Source organism: Rhinolophus ferrumequinum, chromosome X, assembly GCF_004115265.2.
Source record: "Rhinolophus ferrumequinum isolate MPI-CBG mRhiFer1 chromosome X, mRhiFer1_v1.p, whole genome shotgun sequence".
NCBI lineage: Eukaryota > Metazoa > Chordata > Mammalia > Chiroptera > Rhinolophidae > Rhinolophus > Rhinolophus ferrumequinum.
Window position 1 is genome coordinate 43,715,496 of NC_046284.1, and position 27,323 is coordinate 43,742,818.

The following is a 27,323-nucleotide window of genomic DNA, read 5'->3' on the forward strand; positions in this document are numbered from 1 at the left end:
TATTTGCCATTTGTATGTCCTCTTTGGAGAAATGTCTCTTCAGGTCTTCTGCCCATTTTTCAATTGGGTTGTTTGTTTTTTTGTTGTTGAGTTTCATGAGTTCCTTGTATATTTTGGATATTAGCCCCTTATTGGAGGCACTGTTTGCAAAAATCTTCTCCCATTCAGTTGGTTGCCTCTTTATTTTGTCGATGGTTTCTTTTGCTGTGTAGAAACTTTTAAGGTTCATATAGTCCCACTCGTTTATTTTAGCTTTTACTTCCATTGCCTTTGGAGTCAAATTCATAAAATGCTCTTTGAACCCAAGGTCCATAAGTTTAGTACCTATGTTTTCTTCTATGCAGTGTATTGTTTCAGGTCTTATGCTTAGCTTAAGTCTTTGATCCATTTTGAATTAATTTTGGTACATGGTGACAGACAGCAGTCCAGTTTCATTCTTTTGCACATGGCTTTCCAATTCTCCTAGCACCATTTATTGAAGAGGCTGTCTTTCCTCCATTGTATGTTTTTAGCTTCTTTGTCAAAAATTATCTATCTATATTTATGTGGTTTTATTTCTGGGTTCTCAATTCTATTCCATTGGTCTATGTGCCTGTTTTTCTGCCAATACCATGCTGTTTTGATTATTGTAGCCCTGTAGTACAAGCTAAAGTCAGGGAGTGTGATACCTCCAGTATTGTTCTTTTTTCTTAAGATTGCTTTGGCTATTCGGGGTCATTTGTGGTTCCAAACAAATCTGATGATTTTTTGTTCTATTTCTTTAAAAAATGCCATTGGGATTTTTTTTTTTTTTTTTACGGGTCACTGAAGCCTTTTTATTTTGCACACAAAACCACTGAGGATCTTGCCTGTGGAGACCTCAGAGATTACAATGTAGATACACTTGGCTCCCGACACTTGGGAAACGAGGTGAGAAACACAGTGACTCAGGCCAAACACATGACTACAGAGCTACGGTTTCCAGCAGGGTTCCAGATAGTTGAGTTTGGCTTTCGTGGTTCTAAGGAAGCAGTGAGTACATCACGGGGATGGGACAGGGCCGTTACCTAGCAGAGGCCCTGCAGTGTCAGCTGGGATGGGGGGGCTCAAGCTGCCCGTGTGGACACGGGAGCAGAGGTCTAATTGGCTGACCAGTGACCAGGGCTCAGAGGCTCCTGCCCGGAGCTTACTTGGCGAGCGGGTTTCTGAAGTTCCTGCCGGCAAACCTGGCCTTGCTGCCCAGTTCCTCCTCAATTCTGAGGATCTGGTTGTACTTGGCCAAGTGCTCAGATCGGCAAGGAGCACCAGTCTTGATCTGCCCAGTGCAGAGCCCCACCACCAGGTCGGCAATGAAGGTGTCTTCAGTCTCCCCGGAGCGGTGGGACACCATGACGCCCCATCCATTGGACTGGGCCAGCTTGCACGCCTGCAGGGATTCGGTCACCGAGCCGATCTGGTTCACTTTGAGCAGGAGGCAGTTGCACGACTTCTCGCTCACGGCCTTGGAGATGCACTTCGGGTTGGTCACCGTGAGGTCGTCCCCCACGACCTGGATTCCCGAGCTGGCAGTGAAATTCCGCCACGCTTCCCAATCATCCTGGTCGAAGGGGTCCTCGATGGACACCACTGGGTAATCCTTGACGAAGGACTTGTACAGGTTGGCCAGCTCGTCAGGGGTGATGTACCTGCTGGGATCATCGGGCGACTTGAAGTCCAAGTCATACTTCCCCGACCTGAAGAACTCGGAGGCAGCCACGTCCATGCCAATGACAACCTTATCAGTGTAGCCGGCTTTCCTGATGGCGTTCTTGAGCAGCTCCAGGGCTTCTTTGTTCTCCAGGATGTTGGGAGCAAAGCCACCTTCATCCCCCACGTTGGTGGTGTCTTTCCCGTACTTCTCCTTGATAACGTTCTTCAGGTTGTGATACACCTCTGCACCAATGCGCATGGCCTCCTTGAAGTTTGCCGCCCCGACCGGCAGGATCATGAACTCCTGCATGGCCAGTTTGTTGCCAGCGTGAGAACCACCATTGATGACATTGAAGGCCGGAACAGGCAGGATGACCTCGGAGTTGCCAGCCAGGTCAGCAATATGGCGGTACAGGGGCACCCCCTTTTCAACAGCTCCAGCCTTGCAGACTGCCAGGGACACCCCCAGAATGGCATTCGCTCCGAATTTAGATTTATTTTCCGTCCCATCCATCTCGATCATCAGTTTGTCAATCTTCTCCTGCTCCACGACACTCAGTTTCTTGCTAATCAGGGCAGGCGCAATAGTTTTATTGATGTGCTCAACAGCCTTTGAGACACCTTTCCCCAGGTAGCGCGTCTTGTCATTGTCCCGGAGCTGGAGCGCCTCGTAGATGCCAGTTGAGGCACCGCTGGGCACAGCAGCTCTGAAGAGGCCTTTTGAGGTGCAGAGATCCACCTCCACAGTGGGATTCCCACGAGAGTCGAAAATCTCTCTGGCATGGATCTTGAGAATAGACATGGTGAATTTCTTACCGCAGGATGTCGCCACCCGGGAAAAAAGCAGAGTGCTGCAGACACGGAGGTTGAGCTTATTAAGGACCAAGGTCTGAGCGCCGCGAGTCCCCTGAACGTGTCTCTGCACGGACTGCCCAGACTTCCTCGCCATTGGGATTTTGATGGGGATTGCATTAAACCTGTATATTGCTTTGGGTAATATGGCCATTTTAACTATGTTGATTCTTCCAATCCATGTGTACGAAATGTCTTTCCATTTCTTTGTGTCTTCTTCAATTTCTTTTAAAAATGTCTTTTACTTTTCAGCATATAGGTCTTTCACATCCTTGGTTAAGTTGATTCTTAGGTATTTTATTCTTTTTGTTGCAATTGCAAAAAAAAATTGTTATTTGTATTTCTTTTTCTGAGATTTCATTGTTAGTATACAGGAATGCAATGGACTTTTGTAAGTTGATTTTGTCGTCAGCAACTTTACTGTATTCGTTGATTGTTTCTAATAGCTTTTTGGTGTAGTCTTTAGGGTTTTCTATATATAGCATCATGTCATCTGCAAAGAGTGATAATTTAACTTCTTCATTCACAATGTGGATGCTTTTTATTTCTTTCTCTTGCCTGATTGCTCTGGCAAGGACTTCCAACACTTTGTTGAAAAGCAGAGGTGATAGGGGACAGCCCTGTCGTGTTCCTGAACATAGAGCAAAGGGCTTCAGTTTTTCACCATTAATTATAAGATTAGCTGAGGGCTTGTCATAGATGGCCTTTATTATGTTAAGGTATTTTCCTTCTATACCTATTTTATTAAGTGTTTTGATCATAAATGGATGTTGTATCTTGTCAAATATTTTGTCTGCATCAATTGATATAATCATATGATTTTTGTCCTTTATTTTGTTTATGTGATGTATCACATTGATGGATTTGCGGATGTTGAACCATCCTTATGGCCCGGGGATGAACCCCACTTGGTCGTGATGAATGATCTTTTTAATGCATTGTTGTATTCGATTTGCTAGAATTTTGTTTAGGATTTTTACATCTGTATTCATCAGAGATATTGGTCTGCAGTTTTTTGTGTGTGTGTGTGTTGTCCTTACCAGGTTTTGGTATCAGGGTAATGTTGGCCTCATAAAATGAGTTAGGGAGTACTGTCTCTTCTTCAATTTTTTGGAAGAGTTTGAGGAGGATTGGTATTAGATCCTCTTTGAAGGTTTGGTAGAATTCACTAATGAAGCCATCTGGTCTCAGACTATTACTTTCGAAAGGTTTTGGATGACTGATTCAATTTCGTTACTGGTGATCGGTCTGTTTAGATTTTCCAGTTCTTCATGGTTCAGCCTTGGAAGGCTATATGTTTCTAAGAACTTGTCCATTTCTTCTAGGTTATTGAATTTGGTGGCATATAGTCCTTCATAATATTCTTGGATGATCCTTTGTATTTCTGTGGTGTCCGTGATAACTTCCCATTTTCCATTTGTGATTTTGTTAATTAGTGTCTTCTCTCTTTTTATCTTAGTGAGTCTAGCCAAGGGTTTGTCAATTTTGTTAATCTTTTCAAAGAACCAGCTCATTGTCACATTAATTTTTCTATTGTCTTTTTGTTCTCTATTTCATTTAGTTCTGCTCTGATTTTTGTTATTTCCTTTCTTGTGCTGACCTTGGGTTTCTCTTGTTCTTCTTTTCCTAGTTCTTTAAGGTGTAACATGAGGTTATTTATTTGGGAATTTTCCTGTTTCTTGAGATAGGCCTGTAATGATATAAATTTCCCCCTTAAAACTGCTTTCATTGCATCCCAAAAATGTTGGTAGGATGTATTTTCATTGTCATTTCTTTCTATGCATCTTTTGATCTCTCCTCTAGTCTCTTCTTTGACCCAGTCGTTCTTTAAAAGTATGTTGTCTAATCTCCATGTATTTGTGTTTTTTCCTGCTTTCTTTTTGCAGTTGATATCCAATTCCAAAGCCTTGTGATCAGAGAATATACTTCGTATGATTTCAAACTTCTTAAATTTGCTGAGGCTGATTTCATGTTCCAATATATGGTCTATCCTTGAGAATGTTCCATGTACACTAGAAAAGAATGTATAGTCTGATGTTTTACGATGAAGTGCTCTCTATATGTCAGTTATGTCCATTTCATCTAATGTGTCATTTAGTGCTGCTATTTCGTTATTTATTTTCGGTTTGGATGACGTATCCATAGCTGTCAGTGATGTATTTAGGTCCCCTAGTATAATTGTGTTTTGGTCAATTTCTCCCTTTAGTTCTGTTAGTAGTTGCTTGGTATATTTTGGTGCTACCTGATTGGGGGCATAAATATTGATGGCTGTTATGTCTTCTTGTTATATAGTCCCCTTTACCATTATGAAATGTCCGTCTTTGTCTCTTATTATCTTTTTCACCCTGAAGTCTGTTTCATCTGATATCATTATCCTACACCTGATTTTCTCTGGCTACCATTTGCTTGGAGTGTCAATTTCCACCCTTTCATTTTGAGTGTGCTTGTCAGTGTAGCTGAGATGTGTCTCTTAGAGACAGCATATGGTTGGGTTTAGTTTTTTGATCCAATCTGCTACTCTGTGCCTTTTTATTGGTGAGTTCAGTCCATTTACATTTAGTGTGATTATTGATATGTGAGGATTTCCTGTCATTCTATCTTTAGTGTTCTGGTAAGGCTATGTCTCCATTGTTTTTTTACCTTTTTGTTGTTGTCTATTATTTCTGTATGGTGGTATTCTATGATGTTTCCCTCTGTTTCTTCTTTTATTACAGTATATATTTCAGTTCTGGATTTTTCTTGAGCGGTTACCCTTAAGTTTAAGTAAAAGAAAGTTTGATATTTAGAGTATTCCATTTTTTTTAGCACGCTTACATTCTCCATTCCCATATTCCGGTTCAGGCCTTTACTCTCCCCCTTTTCATGTTTTGGTTGCCAAAAATTGTCCCTGTCGATGGTGGTCGAATAGCCTCCTTTAGTATTTCTTGTAGTGCAGATCATGTATTAGAAAATTCCCTCAGCTTCTGTATGTCTGGAAATGTGTTTATTCTTCCTTCATATCTAAAGGATATCTTTACTGGATATATTATTCTTGGCTCATAATTACTCTCTTTCAATTGTTTGAATATTTGGTTCCACTCCATCCTGGCTTCTAGAGCTTCCGCTGAAAAATCTGATCAGAATCTAATGGGCTTTCCTTTGTAGGTTACCGTGTTCTTTTCCCTGGCTGCCTTGAGGATTCTTTCTTTGTCATTGATTTTAGACAGCTTCAATACAATGTGCCTTGGAGAAGGCTTGCTAGGATTGAGGTAATTAAGTGTTCTATTTGCTTCTTGGATTCGAGGATCCAGTTCTGTCCACAAGTTTGGGAAGTTCTCATCAACAATTGGTTTCAATATATTCTCTGTTCCCTTCTCTCTTTCTTCTCTTTCTGGTATGCCCATTATTCTTATATTGCTCTTTCTGATGCAGTCAGAAAGTTCTTGTAGAATTCTTTCATTTCTTTTAAGTCTCAAGTCTCTTTCTTCTTCCATCTGTGTAATTTCCAGGCTTCTGTCTTCGATGTCACTGATTATTTCCTCCGTCTCGTCAACTCTACTACCTAAACTGGTTATTTCATTCTTAATTTCTTCTATTGATTTTAATCTCCAGAAATTCTATTGGGTTCTTTTTTTTAATTTCAATCCCTTTCGTAAATTCTCGTGTTGTTCTTTGATTGCGTTCTGAGTTCATTAAACTGCCTTTCTGTGTTTTCTTGCATGTCGTTGAGTTTTTTCAGAACTGCAATCTTGAATTCTCTGTCGTTTAAGTCACATATTTCCATATCTTTTAGTTTCTTTTCTGGAGACTTTTCACTTTCTTTCTGAGCTGTCTTGTTGCCTTGGTTATTCATGGCAATTGCTGATTTATTTTTTCTCTTCCTAGACATCTACAGGAGTGGCCTCTGCAACAGGTTGATAGGAAGAGGTCTTATTTTGTTTTCTAGTACTTGCTGGTAGAATGTTTTATTTTCTCTCCGACTGCAGCCTTTTATTTCTCTCACATGGTAGTGCTATGTTTTCTCTGCACTATTCCAGTTTCTCATACAATGGGAGGATTCCCTGGGAGATGGGCTTCTCCTCTGTTAATAGTTCCCTTGGATCACAGGGCGCAGTGTCCTTGTGGGTATGTGGAGAGCTTTTGAAGTTCCAAAGCTCCTCCTGCACCAGATTCAGAGACCGTATGTTTCAGCAGTTCTGTTTACTCCTGCAGGGATCTGCCCAGAAAGGTGGGGCCAGAGGCGGGGTGAGTTGTGATAGGTGGCCCAGAGCAATGGCGGCAACCACCACCACAGCTGATCCTGCTTCCACAACTCACTCCCCTCTGCGGAAACTATTTGGCCTGTGAATCTGTGTCTGCACTCCGCAGTTCTCAGAACAGCAAATATTCTGTTCTTTTGATCTGACACTGCTACTGTTCCACTTCTAGCACCAGCCAGGTGGGGCCAGGGTGAGCTCTGGGAGGGTAGGGTGGGGGTGGCTAGTCTCAGTGCCTAAGGCTTCCGTTCTCTGCTCGGTAGTGAGGGCTTAAACCACCATTTTCAGCCATCTTCCCTCAGTCTTTGCTCCAAGGTCTCTGCCGTGAGCGTTGGGTTCAGCCATGTTATATGCTGCCCCCTCAGCCCTGTGGGCCATAAGCGGAGCCCTAGCAGTCCGAGTTCTTTCCTCTCCCACAGCTACGGTAGTTCGGGCATGCAGCAAGCTCGGAGCACTGAGCTAGGTGTGCGTCCTGTGCCCGCACAGCTCCGTCTCCGCACTTCTCCCTTCTCGCCTCCCCCACTCGCGTGATTCGCCCACCTTTCAGTGAATTCAGTAGTTGGCCTCTTCTTCTTGCCTGTCTGCTTTGCAGGGAGTCCTTTGTGGAGTTGTTGTTCGATTAGTTGTAAATTCCAGGGGAGCTTTACAGAGGCTCACCTCACGCCACCATTTTGATTACCTGTGCCTCAGTGTAATTTTAATTTGAATCTCTGATTACAAGTGTGGTTGAACATCTTTTCTTGTTTATTGGCTTGTTCCCATTTGTTCTTCTCTAAATTGCTGTTCATATCCTTAAACCATTTTTCTATTGGATTTGTTAGTCTTTTACTTATTGATTTCAATGATTAAAAAATATTCCCGAGACTAATGCTTTATTTGTTGGAAACATCTTCTGCCAATTTCTTGTTTATCTGTCTTTTACTGATTCTTTCTATTTTAGTCATCAGGGAAATGTGTACCAGAGAATGTTCTGATAGGTTAGCATTTCAGATATTAGCTTGCATTTCCAAAGCAAGGAAGCACAACCTTTTCCAAAAGGACACATGACATGCTCCCTTATCTTACCATTTTAACAGAGTAGTAGTCAAGATTTTGGCTTTGCTGTCAGGCAAACCTGGGTTTGAGTCTCATGTAAGTTACTTACTGGTTATATGACCCTTGATTTCCATAATCTATAACATGAGACAATAGTAGTGCCTACCGGGGCGGATGGGTGGCTCAGTTGGTTAGAGTGCGAGCTCTGGGCAGCGGGGCTGCCAGTTCAATTCCCACATGGGCCAGCGAGCTGCGCCCTCTGCAACTAGAATAAAGTCAATGAGCTGCCGCTCAGCTCCCTGGTGACCAGATGGCTCAGTTGGTTGGAGCACAGGCTCTCAATCACAAGGTTGCCGGTTCGACTCCTGCAAGGGATGGTGGGCTGCACCCCCTGAAACTAACAACAGCAACTGGACTTGGAGTTGAGCTGCACCCTCCACAACTAAGATTGAAAGGACAACAAGTTGACTTGGAAAAGTCCCGGAAGTACACACTATTCCCCAATAAAGTCCTGTTCCCCTTCCCCAATAAAAAAAATCTTTAAAAAAATAGTAGTGCCTACCTTACTGGGTCATTATAGGATCAAATAAGCAAAGTATGTAAAACTCTGAGCCCATAGTAGGGGTTCTGTAAATATTCCCTATGCCTCTTCCTTTGATATACACTAAAACAGATGGAACCTGTGATTGCCTTTGGATTCTGTGACTTGGTCCATGTTTTCTAACAGGCATATTCTCCATCTCCTTCTTCACAGATTCAGAGACATACTGCATGTTTCAAGACAAAAAGTACAGAGTTGGTGAGAGATGGCATCCTTACCTAGAACCTTATGGATTGGTTTACTGCGTGAACTGCATCTGCTTAGAGGTATAATCCTTTATGGCATGTGATTTCCCAGTTTGCTCCTTAGCATGCAGAGATGCTTTCAGTGCCCAGATGGCCAGTAAATATGGGTGTTAAAAGCCTAAAAGAAGTTAAGAAGCAGATTGCAAGGAAAAATACATATCTTCTGTCTTTCTCTATTGTCTTTTGGCTTGATTTTCGTGGGATCTTTGATTTGGACAGATACTTATAGTTAATCTCTTAGCCAAATGATATAGGACATGGTAGGAAAAGGCAGAATACATTGACAGTGGGAGTGGTGTGAAAGCTCAATATAATGCCTGGATTGTAAGACAAAATTATTTTTTGGAAACCATTTTTAGGGCTGACTTTTAAATGAGAGATTAGAAGAGGTTATACACTGGATCATTGGGATAGTGCATTTTATGTTGTCTCAGACAATAACTGTAATTTGGATTGAGGTTGGGAAACCTTGGCCTGTACATGGTGATGATTTGAGTTCCTTGCATTAGCCTTGGCTCCTGTCCAGTTACTCACAGAGGTGTTTGGACAGCTTGAATGCCATCTTTGCAATAGAAAATGTAGGTAGTCCTATTTTCTTTCCATGGCCTTGACCCAGGGCTACAGCTATGGTCCATGTTTCTGAACAAACCTCCACCATTATATTCTAGGCTAGGGTTTCTCAAACTCAGCACTATTAACATTTAGGGACAGGTAATTCCTTGTGGTGGGGGCTGTCCTGTGCATCATAGGATGTCTGGCAGTGTTCCTGGCCTCTATGCAGTAGATGCCATTAGCACTCACCATAGTTATGACAACCAAAAATGTCTCTACTCATGGCCAAAGTTACTTGGGGAACAAAATGACCCCGGGTAGAGAACCACTGCACTAAAGCAATTGGGAAGGGAGGCCTTGTATGACACCTTGAGAATTAAGAATTAACAATTCTGAACATATAGAAATGAATTTTCAAGACCAGCCTTCACTCGAGACCTCATGGAAGAACTGCAGCTCCTTGCTACTGCCCACGTGGAACAGGAGCAATCACTTGCAAACCTGATTCTTTTGTCATTTGAACAGAAAATTGGGCTTTCAGGATTTTGAGCATGTGGAAACCTAACCTTTAGGCATGATCAGATGGTGTTAAGAGGCTGCAGGTCTCTAGAATCAAGACAGACCAAGAATCCAACCCTGGTTTTGCCATCTATGAGCCATGATATATTGGATAACTTACCTAACCTCTATGAGATTGCTTCAGCTTCTTCTTTAAAATGAGATAATGCAAATAGCTGGTGAAGATGATGCAGTAGGTAAATGTTGTGCTTACCTTGTCTCATGACCACATCAAATTTCAACTAAACTATAAAACAACCATCATTGAGAATTGCCTGAAATTCTTGCTAAACCTACAACTAAGGACATACAGAAGAATCCACCTTAGGACTGGTAGGAGGCGCAGAGATGAGGAACCGGCTTATCCCACACCCATGTGTGACCATTAAAAATTGGGAGGGATATCTTGGTCCTCTTCCCCCAAAGGAACAAAGGATCTTAGTGACACACCAGACTCCCCAGTTCAGGGTTCCAGTGCCAAGGATAGAAATCCACTTAATTTGTGGTTGTGAAAATCAGAGGAGATTGTGGCTGAGTGAGATGAAGGGTGGCTGGAGTCCCAGGTGCTCCTCTTAATGGGACCGTGCATGGACTTAACAATGGAATCACTGGCTCTGACTTCCAGCACTGGGGCAGCAGCTGGAGAGGCAACAGGAACATAAGGGTGGGGGGAACTTAGTTATACAGCTTTAGGACGAGGGCTGGAGGGGCAGCTTTCACCCAGGCAGAGGACCTGGTGGTAGCCATTGTTTCTTTGTTCAGTTCTCCCCCTTCCGGGCATGTAGACATAGGCAGCCACCATATCTGAGTCTCCATCAAGCTGGCTGACACCAACTTTCACCATGCCTTGTTGATTCAGAGACCCTACCCAACCCAACATTTGGGTATACCCAAGCCAATTCCAGTGGCTTTTTCATACAAACCAAATGCTTTGGATCATGCTGCAGACTTTCCTAGAGTTTCTCAAAGGTTCAAGGAACCGAGACAAGCAACATCTGACTTGAATGTGCCCCATACATCTGGCTCAGCAGCCCTAAGCCCAGCAGTATCAGCAGCCAGCCTTGGTTCACATCTTGGCCTCTCAAGGCACCTCCAAACAGGTTAAGGTGGCAGCCGTCTGTGGATTGCTTTGTGGCTCCTGCCAGGTGGTCCCAGGTGGGGCATAGGCTGCAGCTGAACTTGAACAGCAAGTCCCCTTCCAGGTGGCACTGGGGCTGGTGCACCCAGTGGCCATCTTTGAAATGAGATGGAGCATCATCCAGCCACCTCCAAGGACAACACACCAAAGGAACAGATTGGGCAGGCACCAGACCCCAGTTAGGCAGATCCTGCTCTGTATGGTCAGCCCCTGCACCACAACTCCTCCACTGTAGTCATGGCCCATTCTCACAACCAATCGGCCTGAAGGGCAGTACCACCCATTGGTGTGCAAACAGCATCAAAGGCTGAACTACAATGGGAGGGCACACATAATCCATACAAGGGACACACTCGGAGTGCACAGCTCAGGTAACCAAAAAGACTGTGCCACTGAGCGCCACAGCACAGCTACTACATAAGGCCATCCTGCTAAGACCAGGAGACATAGAAGCCCTACCTAATACATAGAAACAAACACAGGGAGGCAGCCAAAGTGGGGAGACACCGAAACATGTCCCAAATAAAAGAACAGAACAAAGCTCCAGAAAAAAGAACTAAACAAAATGGAGACAAGCAATCTACAAGATGCAGAATTCTAAACTCTGGTTGTAAGTATGCTCGATGATCTCAGGAAGTACTTCGACAAAGAGATAGTAAACCAAAATGGAGATAGAAAATATAAAAAAGAACCAGTCAGAAATACAGAGTATTATAATGGAAATGAAGGATACATTACAGGGAATCAATAGTAGATTAGATGAAGCAGAGGATTGAATTAGCAATTTAGAAGGTAAGGTAGCAGATAACACCCAATCTGAACAGCAAAAAGAAAAATGAATCCAAAAAAATGAGAGTTTAAGGAGCCGGTGGGACAACAACAGGCATACGAACATTCACATTATAGGGGTACCAGAAGGAAAAGGAAGAGAGCAAGGAATTGAAAACCTATTTGAAGAAATAATGACTGAACACTTCCATAACCTGGTGAAGGAGATAAATATACAAGCTCAGAAAGCAAGGCGAGCCTCAAATAGGATGAACCCAAAGAGGCCCACACCAAGACACATCATAATTAAAATGCCAAAGGTTAAAGACTTAGAGAGAATATGAAAAGTAGCAAGAGAAAAGCAGTTAATTACTTACAACGGAGCTCCCATAAGACTATCAGCTGATTTCTCAACAGAAATTTTGCAGACCAGAAGGGATTGGCAGTAAATATTCGAGGAGATGAAAAGCAAGGACCTACAACCAAGATTACTCTACCCAGCAGAGCTATCATTTAGACTCGAAAGATGGATAAAGAACTTCCCAGAAAAGAAAAATCTAAATGAGCTCATCACGACCAAACCAGTATTACAAGGAATCTTAGAGGGACTTCTTTAAGACAGAAAATAAATAAAAAAATATAAATAATAAAATGTCAGTAACTACATACCTATTAACAATTACTTTAAATGTAAATAGATTAAATGATCCAATCAAAAGATAGGGCTGCTGAATGTATAATAAAACAAGATGCTTACATATACTGCCTACATGATACTCACTTCAGATCGAAAGACACACACAGACTGAAAGCAAAGGGATGGAAAAAGGTATTTCATGAAAATGGAAACAAACAAATAAACAAAAAATTGGAGTAACAATCAGACAAAACAGACTTTAAAACAAAGACTATAACAAGGGACAAAGAAGGACCTAGTAATCCCTCTTCTGGATATTTATCTGAAGAAACCCAAAACACTGCTTCAAGGTTATGTGCTCATACATATGAGATCTGACAATTAAGTTCATGAACTTGTTGCAACGATGTTGCTAACCTTTTTTGATATCAGAGGGATTATTCATTATAAATTTGTACCAACTGGACAAACAGTTAACCAAGTTTACTATTTGGAAGTGCTGAAAAGGCTGCATGAAAAAGTTAGATAACCTGAACTTTTCAATAATTCATGGCTCTTGCATCACAACAATGCACTAATTCACATGGCACTGTCTTTGAGGGGTTTTAGCCAGTAAACAAATAATTGTATTGGAACACCCTTTCTACTCACCTGATCTGGCCCCCAATGACTTCTTTCTTTACCCAAAGATTGAGGAAATATTGAAAGGAAGACATTTTGAAGACATTCAGGACATCAAGTGTAATACAATGACAGCTCTGATGGCCATTCTAGAAAAAGAGTTCCAAAATTGCTTTGAAGAGTGGATTAGGCACTGGCATCGGTGCATAGCTTCCCAAGGGGAGTACTTTGAAGGTGACTGTAGTGATATTCAGCAATGAGGTATGTAGCGTTTTTTCTAGGATGAGTTCTTGAACATAATTGTCCTACCTCGTATGTTCACTGCAACAATATATATTGTTCATTGTAAAAATAGCCAAGATTTGAAGGCAACCTGGGTGTCCCTGAGTGAATGAATGAATGAATGGATAAAAAAGAGGTGGTACATGTGTCACGCAGGGTGGCATGCGGGATCTCTGGTCCCGCTTCCTGCATAAGAACACAGGATATGGTGAGGCCAAAAAGGAACACCCACGGAGCCATAGATAAGGGAGTCATACCACTATAATCTCACTGGTGGCTGCGTTGGAGACACAGGAAGCAGTAGCCACAGAATCCGCAATCCACACTCCTCCACACTCCGCCGCTTGCTAGCTCAGCCACCATCTTCTTGCTAGCCCCCATTTTTTGCTAGCGTAGCCACGGCAGTTATATTAGTGGCCAATGGCTCACTGGTTACAGCTGATGGCCAACTAGCCACAGTTGATGGCCATCCAATCACAGTTGATGGCCATTTGCTACCTGAGCCAGCACCTTTCTATGTGAGGCCGAGAGCCTGGAAACTGCTCTCTGGGGCTCTGTCCCCACAACATGTATACAATGGCATGTTACTTAGCCATAAAAAAGCACAAAATCTTGTCGTCTGCAACAACATGGATGGACCTAGAAGGTATTGTGCTGAGTAAGTCAGACAGCGATAGCCAAATATCATATGATTTGACTCATAAGTGTAATCTAAAGAACAAAACAAACAAATTTAACGGAAACAAACTCATAGATATAGAGAATATTTTGATATCTGCCAGATTGGAAGGGGATTGAAGGTGGGTAAAAAGGGGAAGGGAATAAGAAATACAAATTGGTTGTTACACAGTATTCATGAGGATATATGGTATAGCGTAAGGAATATAGTCAATATTGTAACAACTATGTATGGTGTCAGGTGGGTACTAGATTTATTGGGATGATAGTTGGGAGTGGGTTGGGGGGTAGAGTGAAAAAGTTGAAGGGATTAAGAAATACAAACTGGTCATTGTAAAATAGACATACGGATATAATGTGTAGAGAATATAATCAGTGATATGGTAATAACTACGTATAGTGCCAGGTGGGTACTAGTCAGGGAGATAGATCACTTCGTAAGTTATATAAATATCTAACCATATGCTGTACACCTGAAGTTAATATAAAATAATATTGAATGTCAACTGTAATTGAAAAGTTTTTTTTAAAAGGGGAGGGGAAGATAAAGGGGAATAAGAAGTTCAAAGTTCCAGGTAAAAAAAAAAACAAAAAAATAAGTCTTGGTTGGGGATGTAATGTACAGCATAGGAAATGTTAGTTATATTTTATTAAAAGTCTTTTAAAAAATAGAAAAAATAAAATGGGTAATGATATGACCTGTTTTGTAGGGTTTTGGCAGGGATTAAACTCATTAAGCCATTTCAGTCACTTAAAACAGTGCTTGGTCACAGTAAACATTAGAGAAATGTTAATTGCTGTTATCATCATCATCATCACTATCATTATGATTATCATTATTTTTATTAATCGATTAACCTTAGAACAGAATTCAGTATAAAGCATTAAAGAGGAATCTGTTTAGACCTCAGCCAGGAGGAGTGGTTTCTAATGTGCTTTGATCTCACTTCAAGATGATACTACCTGGCTTTGAGGAGTGTGACACATAAGGAAGCTCTATGGTATTTCCAAATGCGATACTCCAAAAATTTCTTCTGAAAAATACATTAGAAAGAGAAGATGGTTTGTGGTAAGGTGATTCAGATTTGGATAAATGAAGCCTGCCTCTTAAATGGCCAGGGGAGCTATTAAATAGAGCATCTGGGGAGTGATTAACTGTTGGGTATGGCATGATTGTGTAATATTCTTGACCCAACACATTAGAAACGGACAGCTAATCTTTGCAGTATGAACCTTTGCTGTCTGCAGGGCAGTGAAAATGTTAATATGATCCCAGTACCAACAGCTTAAGTGCTTGGTGTCTTTTCTTTCTCTATGCTCTTCATTGCCTTCTTCCCCCACAACAGCCTGACAGATGCAAGTCACCCTCACTTCACATGAATTATGGATAGAAAATGTTAATGCAAAATCAATTCCCAAAGTCTTCCTTTATTCTAACAATGGTTGAGAGCTGTCAGAGCTAGGGATCTTGTAATTGTAAATCAGGGAGGGGCTCTGTTGTCCCACCCAGGCATACTAGCTAATAAGCTCAATTCCAAATTCTAGTTTGTTCTCAAAAAATTTTTACTGAAAAGGGAAATGAAGAGAGGAAGTACTCAGCCTACTGGGCCAAAGCAGGGTTAAATGGAATAAAAAAATCCATGTGCTAGGGATGTCTCATTGCCAAGGTGTGGGTAGCAGCTCAGGGCATCCATTTCTCATTATCCCTTCCCTTCCATGGCACTGGCAGGTGATTATGAAATCAAACTATGTTTTTGGAAAAGATATTCAGTTAGAACTGGGTAATGGTAGAAACACCACAGAGCTAAGCCAGAAGAAGACTCACACAATTAGTGTAAGGCTTTGAAAACTGGAGTAGTAGTGATTCCAGCATTAGAAAACTATGCCAATAAGCTATCAGCCAACCCAGCAGAGGTGCTAGTGATGAGAAAAGGAAAGAAAATGCTGATTTCATTCAGCCTCTCAGGAATGCATTATTCACTGTTTGGGTGAGTTCCTACATGACTGTTTCCCAAACTGGCATGATCCCAGTGACCTTTGAAAGACATATAGTTTTTCCTTGTTGCCTCCTTTCTTTCAGAATGGGAATGTACTTTGCAGCAGAGTCAGATGTCCAAGCCTTCATTGCCTCTCTCCTGTGCATATTCCTCATTTGTGCTGCCCTCGCTGCCCAGGTAAACTGGTTCACCTCTTTGTTTCCCAGCTGTGGTTCTCCTTCCTCCCTCTTCCACCCAACCCATTCCATTTCCCTAATTCCCCAGAAGGGAAACTTCCAGACAGAAATAACAATAGAACACTTTTAGGCAGCCTACACTGGCCCCTAAATACTGTTTATAGCCCAAGCAGGGCATATTCTAGGCTCTAATAAGTTATTGGGTACCCAATAACATATTTTCATTGGCCTTTTAATCATTTGAAGGTAGATGTCAAGTGGGGGAAGGGAATTGTGGTCCAGAGATTTTCTGCTGTAAACAGCCTCTTCCTGTCATTGGCGGTGTACAACCAGGGGAGTTGTAGCATGGCAACACGTGTCCTGCACAATTAGTGCTGGAATTGCATCCAAGCATAGCTTCTAAATGATGAGGGTCTGTACATAAATCAAAGGAGCTAAACCAGTGAGGTTTATAACAGTATAAAGCCGCCTGCCTGCTGAATAGTCACCTCCTCCAGACTGCAATTATTATGTACACATTGTTAAGAGCAAATAAAAGGGGGAGGCAGGCAGAGACTTTTTCACAAGGCTGGTAAGACGTCTACTTTCATGGTTTGCGACTAGGGTGTTTGTCTGAGGCAAGGGCTCTCTCAATGATACTTTGTTCACATCTGACTGGGCCCTGGCTCCCACACCAGAGGTGTGCAAGTGTGGAATGATTCAGAGAATGCCTGTGAGCCCGACATCAATCCTAACAAAAGCTAAGTGACAGTCTTGGGATCTGGTTACTAGAAACCTTTTAGTCCTTTGGTAGGGATGTCTCCTTGCCCAGAACCTCCTTTCCCTCTAAGATGGAGGTTCTGGAGTTGGGGTCCATGGTTGGGCTTTATGGGATCCAAGAACCCTTTAAAATTGTTTTTGGTTTTTGGTGCAAGTATATATGTGTTTAAATTCCTTTAGAGAGGATCTGTAGCTTTATTGGTATTCCTAAAGGGGCTGTGCATGACCCTAAAAACATGAAGAAACACTAGTCTAGGGCATACATAGATGGCACGTTTTTAAGTAGTAAAGAGCCTCCAGGACTTATAAGAGAGAAATCAAAAAATGGTAGGGCAGAAATGGTAGGAATGGGAATAAGAATGAGGTTCAGTGAAAACTCAGTTAACTGAACTGTTATAGGAATGGAAATGATGTTTAATGGAAAATAAATTCCCAACCCTTTTTGTCACCACCTATATAAAATATTTTTTCCTGTGTCAGTAAATATACTCTGATGAACACAAGGGATTCTTTACCAGGTGGCAAAAGATCATGCCATGTCACAGGTTTATCATTCTGAGTATGCATGATGATAGCATGTGCTTCAAGATCAGAGCGACATATGATCCACCTAAAGGTTGTTTTTTTGGAATCAATCCCTAAATGAATGAGGCTTACTAGCTTCATATGTGTTTATTTGCTTCTTCTAGTTTAACTAGATTACAGAGGTGTGGTGTGGGAGGGGTTCTGGTAGATGGGAGCAAAGGTTCTGAAAAAGAAGCTAATCTGGAGAGCTTTTTTTTTTTTTTAATATGCATGGTTGCTTGTCAAATAGCCTTATAGAATCCCATCACCACCACCAGAAGACTCCAAAAGTGGTCTAAAGTCATAGGAATTTATCTAAACTCTTATATAAAGATTGTTCTTCCCTGGAAAGTAGGTTGAGGCATGATGCAGACACCACACAGGGTGGAAGAGCATTGAATGGAGTGTGGCTGTCATTTACCCTAGCTACATAAAAGGAAGCAAGTATTGAGAAGAAAAAAAAGTGTTAAGAAAATTGAGGTCATAAATCCTAGAAAAGAGAAAATTGAAAGAAATTACACATTGTCTTGAAGACTTAAAAAGCCCATTGTATGGAGTGTAGAAACCAACTGTTCATTTTCTTTTCCTTCTTGTTCTTGCAGGTCACTCCTTTGTGAGTTCATTTTTCTTCTTGTTAACTATAACCTTTAATAACTTTTTCTGTGGGTAGTGGCACTAAAGTTCCCTAATCCTTATATATAAAAATGTTTTTCCTTTGCCCTCAGTCTTGAATGGTAATTTGGCTGGGTATAAAATTATAGGTGAATGTTCATTTTCCCTCAGCACTTTGAAGATATTAATAAAGGGTTTGTTCACTTCCTTTTTTTGTGGATAAGAAGTCTGCTGCTTCCTTGTAATTTTTTTGTAGGTAACCTGTTTTTCCCTCGTTCTAGCTTTTGAGGTTTTCTTTTTCTTTGATGCACACAATGAGGTATGTATGTTTGATTTATTTTTATGTAGCCTGCTCAGCACAAGATTTTTTTCAGCCAAAGGACTCAAATTTATCTTTAGTTTTTAGTCCTTAATTTTGTGAAACTTATCTCTTTTCATTCTGTCTTTTTTTCTCATTTAAAAACTTATCTTTGGTGTACATTTTTGCTGCTCATCTGATTTATCCTCTGTATTTCTTAATGTCTTCTTTATTATTTACATCTTGGTATATTTCCTGTCATGACACATTACTTCAATTCTGTCCTCCAATTCATGAATTATTTCTTCAGCTTTTTAATACCAACTATTTAGTCCATCTGTTAGGCTTTGTTTGTTGTTTTATTTTCAATAACTATATTTTCCTCAAGTTTTTTTTTTTTAATATCTACATGGTGCTGTTTTATAAACCCCTGTCATTGTTTCATGGGATCTCACTCTCTTCTTTATTTCTTTAGGCATTTAAAGATTTAAAGTCCATTTCAGATTGTTCAAATATCTACATTTTTTTCAGATGTGAATTCTTACTTTTGTTGGGTTTCTTGATAGCTTTTCTTACATCCAATTTTCCCTTTGTTTCCTAAAATTTTTGTTTAAAAGCTCATCATCCATGGGGGGTTTTCTCTTGCCTTTTTTCCTGGTGGGATAGTTGTTTCAGGCCTTGTAGTTCACTGAGTTCTAAACCAAGTCATATATTAGTGGCTCCAGTTGGGCTTCCTCGTGCCAAGATGGTCTCTCTCTACCTCTGTTTTCTTGTGCAGTGCTAATCCCTGATAATGATCTTGGACTGGGATCTCAGCAGAAGCTGCCTACCTTGGTCATTCAGTCCATTTGAGGAAAACATCTGTGGGGGGCAGAGCTACATCAGCCCCTGGTTACATGTTAGGAGTATGGCCCTAGTCCTTAGCTTTACCCAGGAAGTGAAATGTAGGCCATAGTTCTTGCTCAGCTATCTGGCCCCAACTGTCTGTATCCAGTCCCAGCTGCCAGTGGACCATACGGCTCTGGACCCCACTTATTGCTGTATTTTCCATCTATGTTTTATTACACAAGAGTCTTCTTTTGCTTCTGAGTATGGTTATGCAGTTTTAAAGTTTATTTATTTATTTTTAATTTTACATTTCATCTCTTACTCTGTTTGGAAAAGAGCACAGAATTTCTCATGTGCTCTGTCTGCCATATTGAAATGGAATGCAAACCAGATATACTTTCTTTCTATGGATGATAAAACAAGAATAAATGGGTTTAAACCATAGAAGAGAAGAATGGAGTTTGATAAAAGAAAGAACTTTAGGACAGTGGTTGTTAAATCCTAAAATAAATGACTAAGGATTATTTTAGTCTCTTTGCTGCATATTTCTGGAAATCAAAAGGTACACCCCCATCTGAGATAGAGTTGGCACAGTTCTGCTTTGAGACAGGGCAATGGATGTGATGAATCCTCTGTATTCCTTCCACCCCTGTGATTACTTGACATGAGGAAACTCATGCCTTCAGGGCCACAGGAAGGTTTGGTCAAAGGAAAGGGCTCTAGTTTTCTGTCTTAATCCAATGCAAGGCACTATGATGAAAATGTCCTCACTTAAAAACATAATATTTAAAGCTAAGATGATGAACAAGTTCTATTATCAAAAAGAGAAAACAAACAAGGAAACTATACATCCATTGCTTTTGTTTTACATATTATCCTATAGCAGTCTAAACTTCAGGGAACATTCACCTGGGTAGTGATGGACTCTGTTGGTTAATCCTACTAGGCATGCCTAGAGCTCATCTCCCATTGTAGGGGACAGAGGAACCACCACCCTCCATTTGTTTCTGTGTTTCCCATGGCTCTTCCTTTCTAATCTCTCCACTCCTGCATTTTCCAAGGTTCCCACCTGCATTTGAGGTTGTCTCTTGTAGCTCCTGCTGAACTATAGAAATCACAGTATGCAGACTGCTTTTCCAGAATTACAAGAGAGAAATCTATACTGAGTCCCATGAAGAAGAAATGAAAATTTTTTCATCAACACTTCCCCAAGACTCCATGGCAGAAGTCAAGTCTTGGTCACATGCCACAGAGCTCTACTTGGTCACATGCCCAGAGAGGCTGGTACTGCATTAAGGATAGAAGATACTTAATGGGAAAGGTCAAGACTGCACAGAAGTCAGAAAGGTCATTAAATCAATCCCAGTCTGTAATCAGAACTCTCTGTAGTCGCCAATAATAAGAGATTTGTAGGAATGAAATGCCATATCTTCTCTTTTTGGGGAGTGGAGTGCTAAAAGTGTGAGGAGGATAGAAAGAATATGACTTCTATCCATTTGTTCTTTATACAGAGGGTGCCAAAAAATGTATACACATTTTAATAAAGGAAAAAAAAACTATTAAAATCGTAATGCTCAATATATACCAATAAAAAAAATGAATACAAGTCATGTTTGACTTCTGTGATTACAAGAGGTGCTCAAAGTGGTTGTCAGCATCCAGACATTTCTGATTATGGTGAGCAACTGATTGAGCAACGTTGAACAAAGTGTTCACTTGCATACATACTTTATCACCCTGCTATATAATTCTATCACCAAAAGAACATGTATAATGACCAGGAGCCAAAATCATGATATTTTCTTAGCATTTTTTGAATCGCCATTCCATTAAGAATTTGCTACTCAGAATTAATCAATTTGAGTTCCCTTAGAGGTATTCCAACATTCCCAGGTCATTAAAGAGATCTTATAAGATTTGTTCTGTTACTGGACACCTAATCCACAGTGTTTCCTTCTAGATATGGTTTTAATATGGAGCGGTTGTTTGCAAAAATCTTCTCCCATTCGGTTGGTTGCCTCTTTATTTTGCCGATGCTTTCTTTTGCTGTGCAGAAGCTTTTTAGTTTGTTATACTCCCATTCATTTATTTTAGCTTTTACTTCCCTTGCCTTTGGAGTGAAATTCGTAAAATGCTCTTTGAACCCAAGGTCCATAAGTTTACTACCTATGTTTTCTTCTGTGCAGTTTATTATTTCAGATCTTATGTTTCAGTCTGATCCATTTTGAATTAATTTTGGTACAGGGTGACAGATAGCAGTCCAGTTTCATTCTTTTCCACGTGGCTTTCCAATTCTCCCAGCACCATTTATTAAAGAGGCTGTCTTTTCTCCACTGTATGTTTTTTGCTTCTTTGTCAAAAATTATCTGTTCATATTTATGTGGGTTTATTTCTGGGTTTTCAATTCTATTTCATTGATCTGTTTTTCTGCCAATATCATACTGTTTTGATTATTGTTGCCCTGTAGCACAAGCTGAAGTCAGGTGGTGTGACACCTCAAGCATAGTTCTTTTTTCTTAGGATTGCTTTGGCTATTTGGGGTCCTTTCTGGTTCCTTATAAATCGGATAATTCTCTGTTCTATTTATTTAAAAACTGTCTTTGGGATTTTGATGGGGATTGCATTAAATCTGTATATTGCTTTGGATAATACAGCCAATTTAACCATGTTGATTCTTCCAATCCATGAACAAGGAATGTCTTTCCATTTCTTTGTGTCTTCTTCAATTTCTTTTAAAAGTGTTGATAAGACATCATCAAAATGGCATCGTGAGGTGAGCCAGGGTAAAGCTCCCCTGGAATTTACAACTAATCGAACAACAATAACTCCACAAAGGACCCCCTGCACAGCAGACAGGCAAGACGAAGAGGCCCACTACTGAATTCACTTAAAGGTGGGCAAATTGCGCGAGTGGGGGAAGAGGGAAGGGAGAAGTGTGGAGACAGAGCCACGCGGGCGCAGGACGCAGACCTAGCTCAGTGCTCCGAGCTCGCTGCATCCAGGAACTACTGCAGCTGCAGGAGAGGAAAGAACTCGGACTGCTAGGGCTCCACTTATAGCCCACAGGGCTGAGGGGGCAGCACATAACACGACTGAACCCAACGCTCACAGCAGAGACCTCGGAGAAAAGACTGAGGGAAGATGGCTGAAAATGGTGGTTTAAGCCCTCACTGCCAAGCAGAGAACGGAAGCCTTAGGAACAGAGATTAGCCACCCCCTCCCTAACCTCCCAGGGCTCGCCCCGCCCCCACTTGGCGAGTGCTATAACTGCAACAGTAGCAGTGTCAGATCACAAGAACAGAATATTTGCTATTCTGAGAACTGTGGACCGCAGACACAGATTCACAGCCCAACTAGTTCCAGCAAAGGGGACGGAGCTGTGGAAGCAGGAACCGCTGTGGTGGTGGTCACCGCCATTACTCTGGGCCACTTCTCACAACTCACCCCGCCACTGTCCATACCTGACTGGGTGGATCCCTGTAGGAGTAAACAGAAGTACTGAAACATATGGGCTCTGAATCTGGTGCATAAAGAGCATTGGAACTTCAAAAGCTCTCCGAATACCCACAAGAAGGACACTGTGCCCTGTGACGCAGGCAAACATATAACAGAGGAGAAGCCCAACTACAAGGGAGTCCCCCTATTGTGTGAGAAGCTGGAATAGTGCAGAGAAAACATAGCACTACCGTGTGAGAGAAATCAAAGGCTGCAGTCAGAGAGAAAATAAAACATTCTACCAACAAGTACTGGAAAACAAAAGAAAGACTTCTTCCTATCAACCTGTTGTAGAAGCCATTCCTGAAGATGTCTAGGAAGAGAAATAATAAATCAGTAAATGCCATGAATAACCTAGGCAAAAAGACAGCTCAGAAAGAATCTGAAAAGTATCCAGAAAACAAACTTAAAAATAGGGAAATATGTGACTTAAACAACAGAGAATTTAAGATTGCAGTTCTGAAAAAACTAAACGAGCTGCAAGAAAACACAGAAAGGCAGTTTAATGAACTCAGAAACACAATCAAAGAACAACCTGAGCATTTTATGAAAGAGATTGAAATTTTAAAAAAGAACCAAATAGAATTTCTGGAGATTAAGAACTCAGTAGAAGAAATTAAGAATGAAATAACCAGCTTAGGTAGTAGAGTTGACCAGATGGAGGAAAGAATCAGTGACATCGAAGACAGAAACCTGGAAATTACACAGATGGAAGAAGCAAGAGAGTTGAGACGTAAAAGAAATGAAAGAACTCTACAGGAACTTTCTGACTCCATCAGAAAGAGCAATATAAGAATAATGGGCATATCAGAAGGAGAAGAAAGAGACAAGGGAACAGAGAGTATATTCAAACAAATAGTCAATGAGAATTTCCAAAACTTGTGGATAGAATTGGATCCTCGAATCCAAGAAGCAAATAGAACACCTAATTACCTCAATCCCAACAGGCCTTCTCCAAGGCACATTGTATTGAAGCTGTCTAAAATCAACAACAAAGGAAGAATCCTCAAGGCAGCCAGGGAAAAGAAGACGGTAACCTACAAAGGAAAGCCCATTAGATTATCATCAGATTTTTCAGCAGAAACTCTACAAGCCAGGAGGGAGGGGAACCAAATATTCAAACGATTGAAAGAGAGAAATTATGAGCCAAGAATAATGTATCCAGCAAAGATATCCTTTAGATAGGAAGGAGGAATAAAGACCTTTCCAGACATACAGAATCTGAGGGAATTTTCTATTACACGAACTGCAATACAAAAAAATACCAAAGGAGGCTATTCGACCACCATCAACTGGGACAATTTTTGGCAACCAAAACATAAAAAGGGGGAGAGTAAAGGCCTGAACCGGAATATGGAAATGGAGAAAGTAAGTGTGATGAAGAAAATGGAATACTCTAAATATCAAACTTTCTTCTACATGAACGTAAGGGTAAGCACGCAAAAAAAAATCCACAACTGAAATATGTACTGTAATAAAAGAAGAAACAGAGGGAAACATCATAGAATACCACCACACAGAAATAAGACAACAACAAAAAGGCAAAGAAACAATGGACACACAGCCTTACCAGAAAACTAAAGATACAATGACAGGAAATCCTCACATATCAATAATCACCCTAAATGTAAATGGACTGAACTCACCAAAAAAAAGGCACAGAGTAGCAGATTGGATCAAAAAACTAAACCCGATGTGTCTCCGAGAGACACATCTCAGCTACAAGGAGAAGCATAGACTCAAAGTGAAAGGGTGGAAATTGACACTCCAAGCAAATGTTACCCAGAGAAAATCAGGTGTAGCTATAATGATATGAGATGAAACAGACTTCAGGGTGAAAAAGATAACAAGAGACAAAGATGGACATTTCATAATGGTAAATGGGACTATACAACAAGAAGGCATAACAGTGATCAATCTTTAATCCCCCAAACAGAGAGCACGAAGTATACCAAGTAACTACTAACAGAACTAAAGGGAGAAATTGACCAAAACACAATTATACTGGGGAACTAAATACATCATTGACAGCTAGGGATAGATCATCCAAACAGAAAATAAATAACAAAAAAGCAGCTCTAAATGACACATTAGATGAAACGGACATAATTGACATACATAGAGTACTTCATCCTAAAACATCAGACTATACATTCTTTTCTAGTGTACATGGAACATTCTCACGGATCGACCATATATTGGGACATAAAATCAGCCTCAGCTAATTTAAGAAGATTGAAATCATACCAACCATATTCTCTGATCACAAGGCTTTGTAACTGGATATCAACTGCAAAAAGAAAGCAGGAAGAAACACAAATACATGGAGATTAAACAGCACACTTTTTTTTTTTTAAAGATTTTTTTATTGGGGAAGGGGAACAGGGCTTTATTGGGGAATGGTGTGTACTTCCAGGACTTTTTTCCAAGTCAAGTTGTTGTCCTTTCAATGTCAAGTTGTTGTCCTTTCAATCGTAGTTGTGGAGGGCGCAGCTCAGCTCCAGGTCCAGTTGCCATTGCTAGTTGCAGGGGGCACAGCCCACCATCCCTTGCGCGGGAGTCCAAATGGCAACCTTTTGGTTGAGAGGACGCACTCCAACCAACTGAGTCATCCTGGAGCTCAGTGGCAGCTCAGCTCAAGGTGCCATGTTCAATTTTAGTTGCAGGGGGCGCTGCCCACCATCCCTTGCGGGACTCGAGGAATTGAACTGGCAACCTTGTGGTTGAGAGCCCACTGGCCCATGTGGGAATCGAACCGGCAGCCTTCAGAGTTAGGAGCAGGGAGCTCTAACCGCCTGAGCCACCGGGCCGGCCCTAAACACCACACTTTTAAAGAATGCCTGGGTCAAAGAAAAAATTAGAGGAGAGACCAAACGATACATAGAAACAAATGACAATGAAAATACATCCTAACAATATTTTGGGGATGCAGAGAAAGCAGTTTTAAGAGGGAAATTCAAATCATTACAGGCCTATCTCAAGAAACAAGAAAAATCCCAAATAAATAACCTCATGTTACACCTTAAAGAACTAGAAAAAGAAGAACAAGTGAAACCCAAGGTCAGCACAAGAAAGGAAATAACAAAAATCAGAGCAGAACTAAATGAAATAGAGAACAAAAAGACAATAGAAAAATTAATGTGACAAACAGGTGGTTCTTTGAAAAGATTAACAAAATTGACAAACCTTTGGGTAGACTCACTAAGATAAAAAGAGAGAAGACACTAATTAACAAATCAGAAATGAAAAAGGGGAAGTTATCAGGGACACCACAGAAATACAAAGGATCATCAAAGAATACTATGAAGGACTATATGCCACCAAATTCAATAACCTAGAAGAAATGGACAAGTTCTTAGAAACATATAGCCTTCCAAGGCTGCACCATGAAGAACTGGAAAATCTAAACAGAGAGATCACTAGTAATGAAATTGAATCAGTCATCCAAAACCTTCCCAAAAGCAAAAGCCCGGGACCAGATGGCATCGCTAGTGAATTCTACCAAACCTTCAAAGAGGATCTAATACCAATCCTGCTCAGACTCTTCCAAAAAATTGAAGATGAGATAGTACTCCCTAACTCATTTTATGAGGCCAACATTACCCTGATACCAAAACCTAGCAAGGACAACACAAAAAAAGAAAACTACAGACCAATATCTCTGATGAATACAGATGCAAAAATCCTAAACAAAATTTTAGCAAATCGAATACAACAATGCATTAAAAAGATTATTCATCACGACCAAGTGGGGTTCATCCCCCGGGCAAAAGGATGGTTCAACATCCACAAATCCATCAATGTGATACATCACATAAACAAAATAAAAGACGAAAATCATCAGTATATCAATTGACGCAGAAAAAGCATTTGACAAGATAGAACATCATTTATGATTAAAACACTTAATAAAATAGGTATAGAAGGAAAATACCTTAACATAATAAAGGCCATCTATGACAAGCCCTCAGCTAATCTCATAATCAATGGTGAAAAACTGAAGCCCTTTGTTCTAGGTTCATGACCAGACAGGGCTGTCCCCTATCACCTCTGCTTTTCAACATAGTGTTGGAAGTCCTTGCCAGAGCAATCAGGCAAGAGAAAGAAATAAAAGGCATCCACATTGGGAATGAAAAGTTATCACTCTTTGCGGATGACATGATCCTACATATAGAAAACCCTAAAGACTCCATCAAAAAGCTATTAGAAACAATCAATGAATACAGTAAAGTTGCTGGCTACCAAATCAACGTACAAAGGTCCATTGTATTCCTCTATACTAACAATGAAATCTCAGAAAAAGAAATACAAAAAACAATACCTTTTGCAATTGCAGCAATAAGAGTAAAATACCTAGGAACAAACTTAACCAAGGATGTGAAGGACTTATATGCTGAAAACTATAAGAGATTTTTGAAAGAAATTGAAGAAGACACAAAGAAATGCAAAGATATTCCGTGCTCATGGATTGGAAGAATCAACATAGTTAAAGTGGCCATATTACCCAAAGCAATACACAGATTTAATGCAATCCCCATCAAAATACCAATGGCATTTTTTAAAGAAATAGAACAAAAAAATCACCATATTTGTTTGGAACCACAAAAGACCTGGAATAGCCAAAGCAATGTTAAGAAAAAGAACAATACTGGAGGTATCACACTCCCTGACTTTAGGTTGTACTACAGGGCTACAATAATCAAAACAGCATGGTATTGGCGGAA

The 27,323-nt window shown here is 40.7% G+C and overlaps 2 protein-coding genes across 13 annotated transcripts in view; one reads left to right on the top strand and one right to left on the bottom strand.

Moving 5' to 3' along the window:
• Positions 1–27,323, top strand: part of CHRDL1 (chordin like 1) — a 211,659-nt gene that overhangs the window by 56,933 nt on the left and 127,403 nt on the right. For all 12 annotated transcript variants that reach the window (XM_033113889.1, XM_033113827.1, XM_033113852.1 and 9 more), the window contains exons 3-4: positions 8,545–8,657; positions 15,951–16,044. In XM_033113889.1, the coding sequence (XP_032969780.1) occupies positions 8,545–8,657; positions 15,951–16,044 (207 nt within the window). The remainder of the gene's footprint in view (positions 1–8,544; positions 8,658–15,950; positions 16,045–27,323) is intronic.
• LOC117026815 (alpha-enolase-like) lies at positions 780–2,605 on the bottom strand. The gene has a single exon (XM_033113910.1). The coding sequence runs from the start codon at positions 2,468–2,470 to the stop codon at positions 1,166–1,168; it is 1,305 nt and encodes a 434-aa protein (XP_032969801.1). The 5' UTR covers positions 2,471–2,605; the 3' UTR covers positions 780–1,165.

Coding starts and splice junctions, on each gene's coding strand:
- LOC117026815 (XM_033113910.1), bottom strand. CDS start 2,470: ATGTCTATTCTCAAGATCCATGCCAGAGAGATTTTCGACTCTCGTGGG.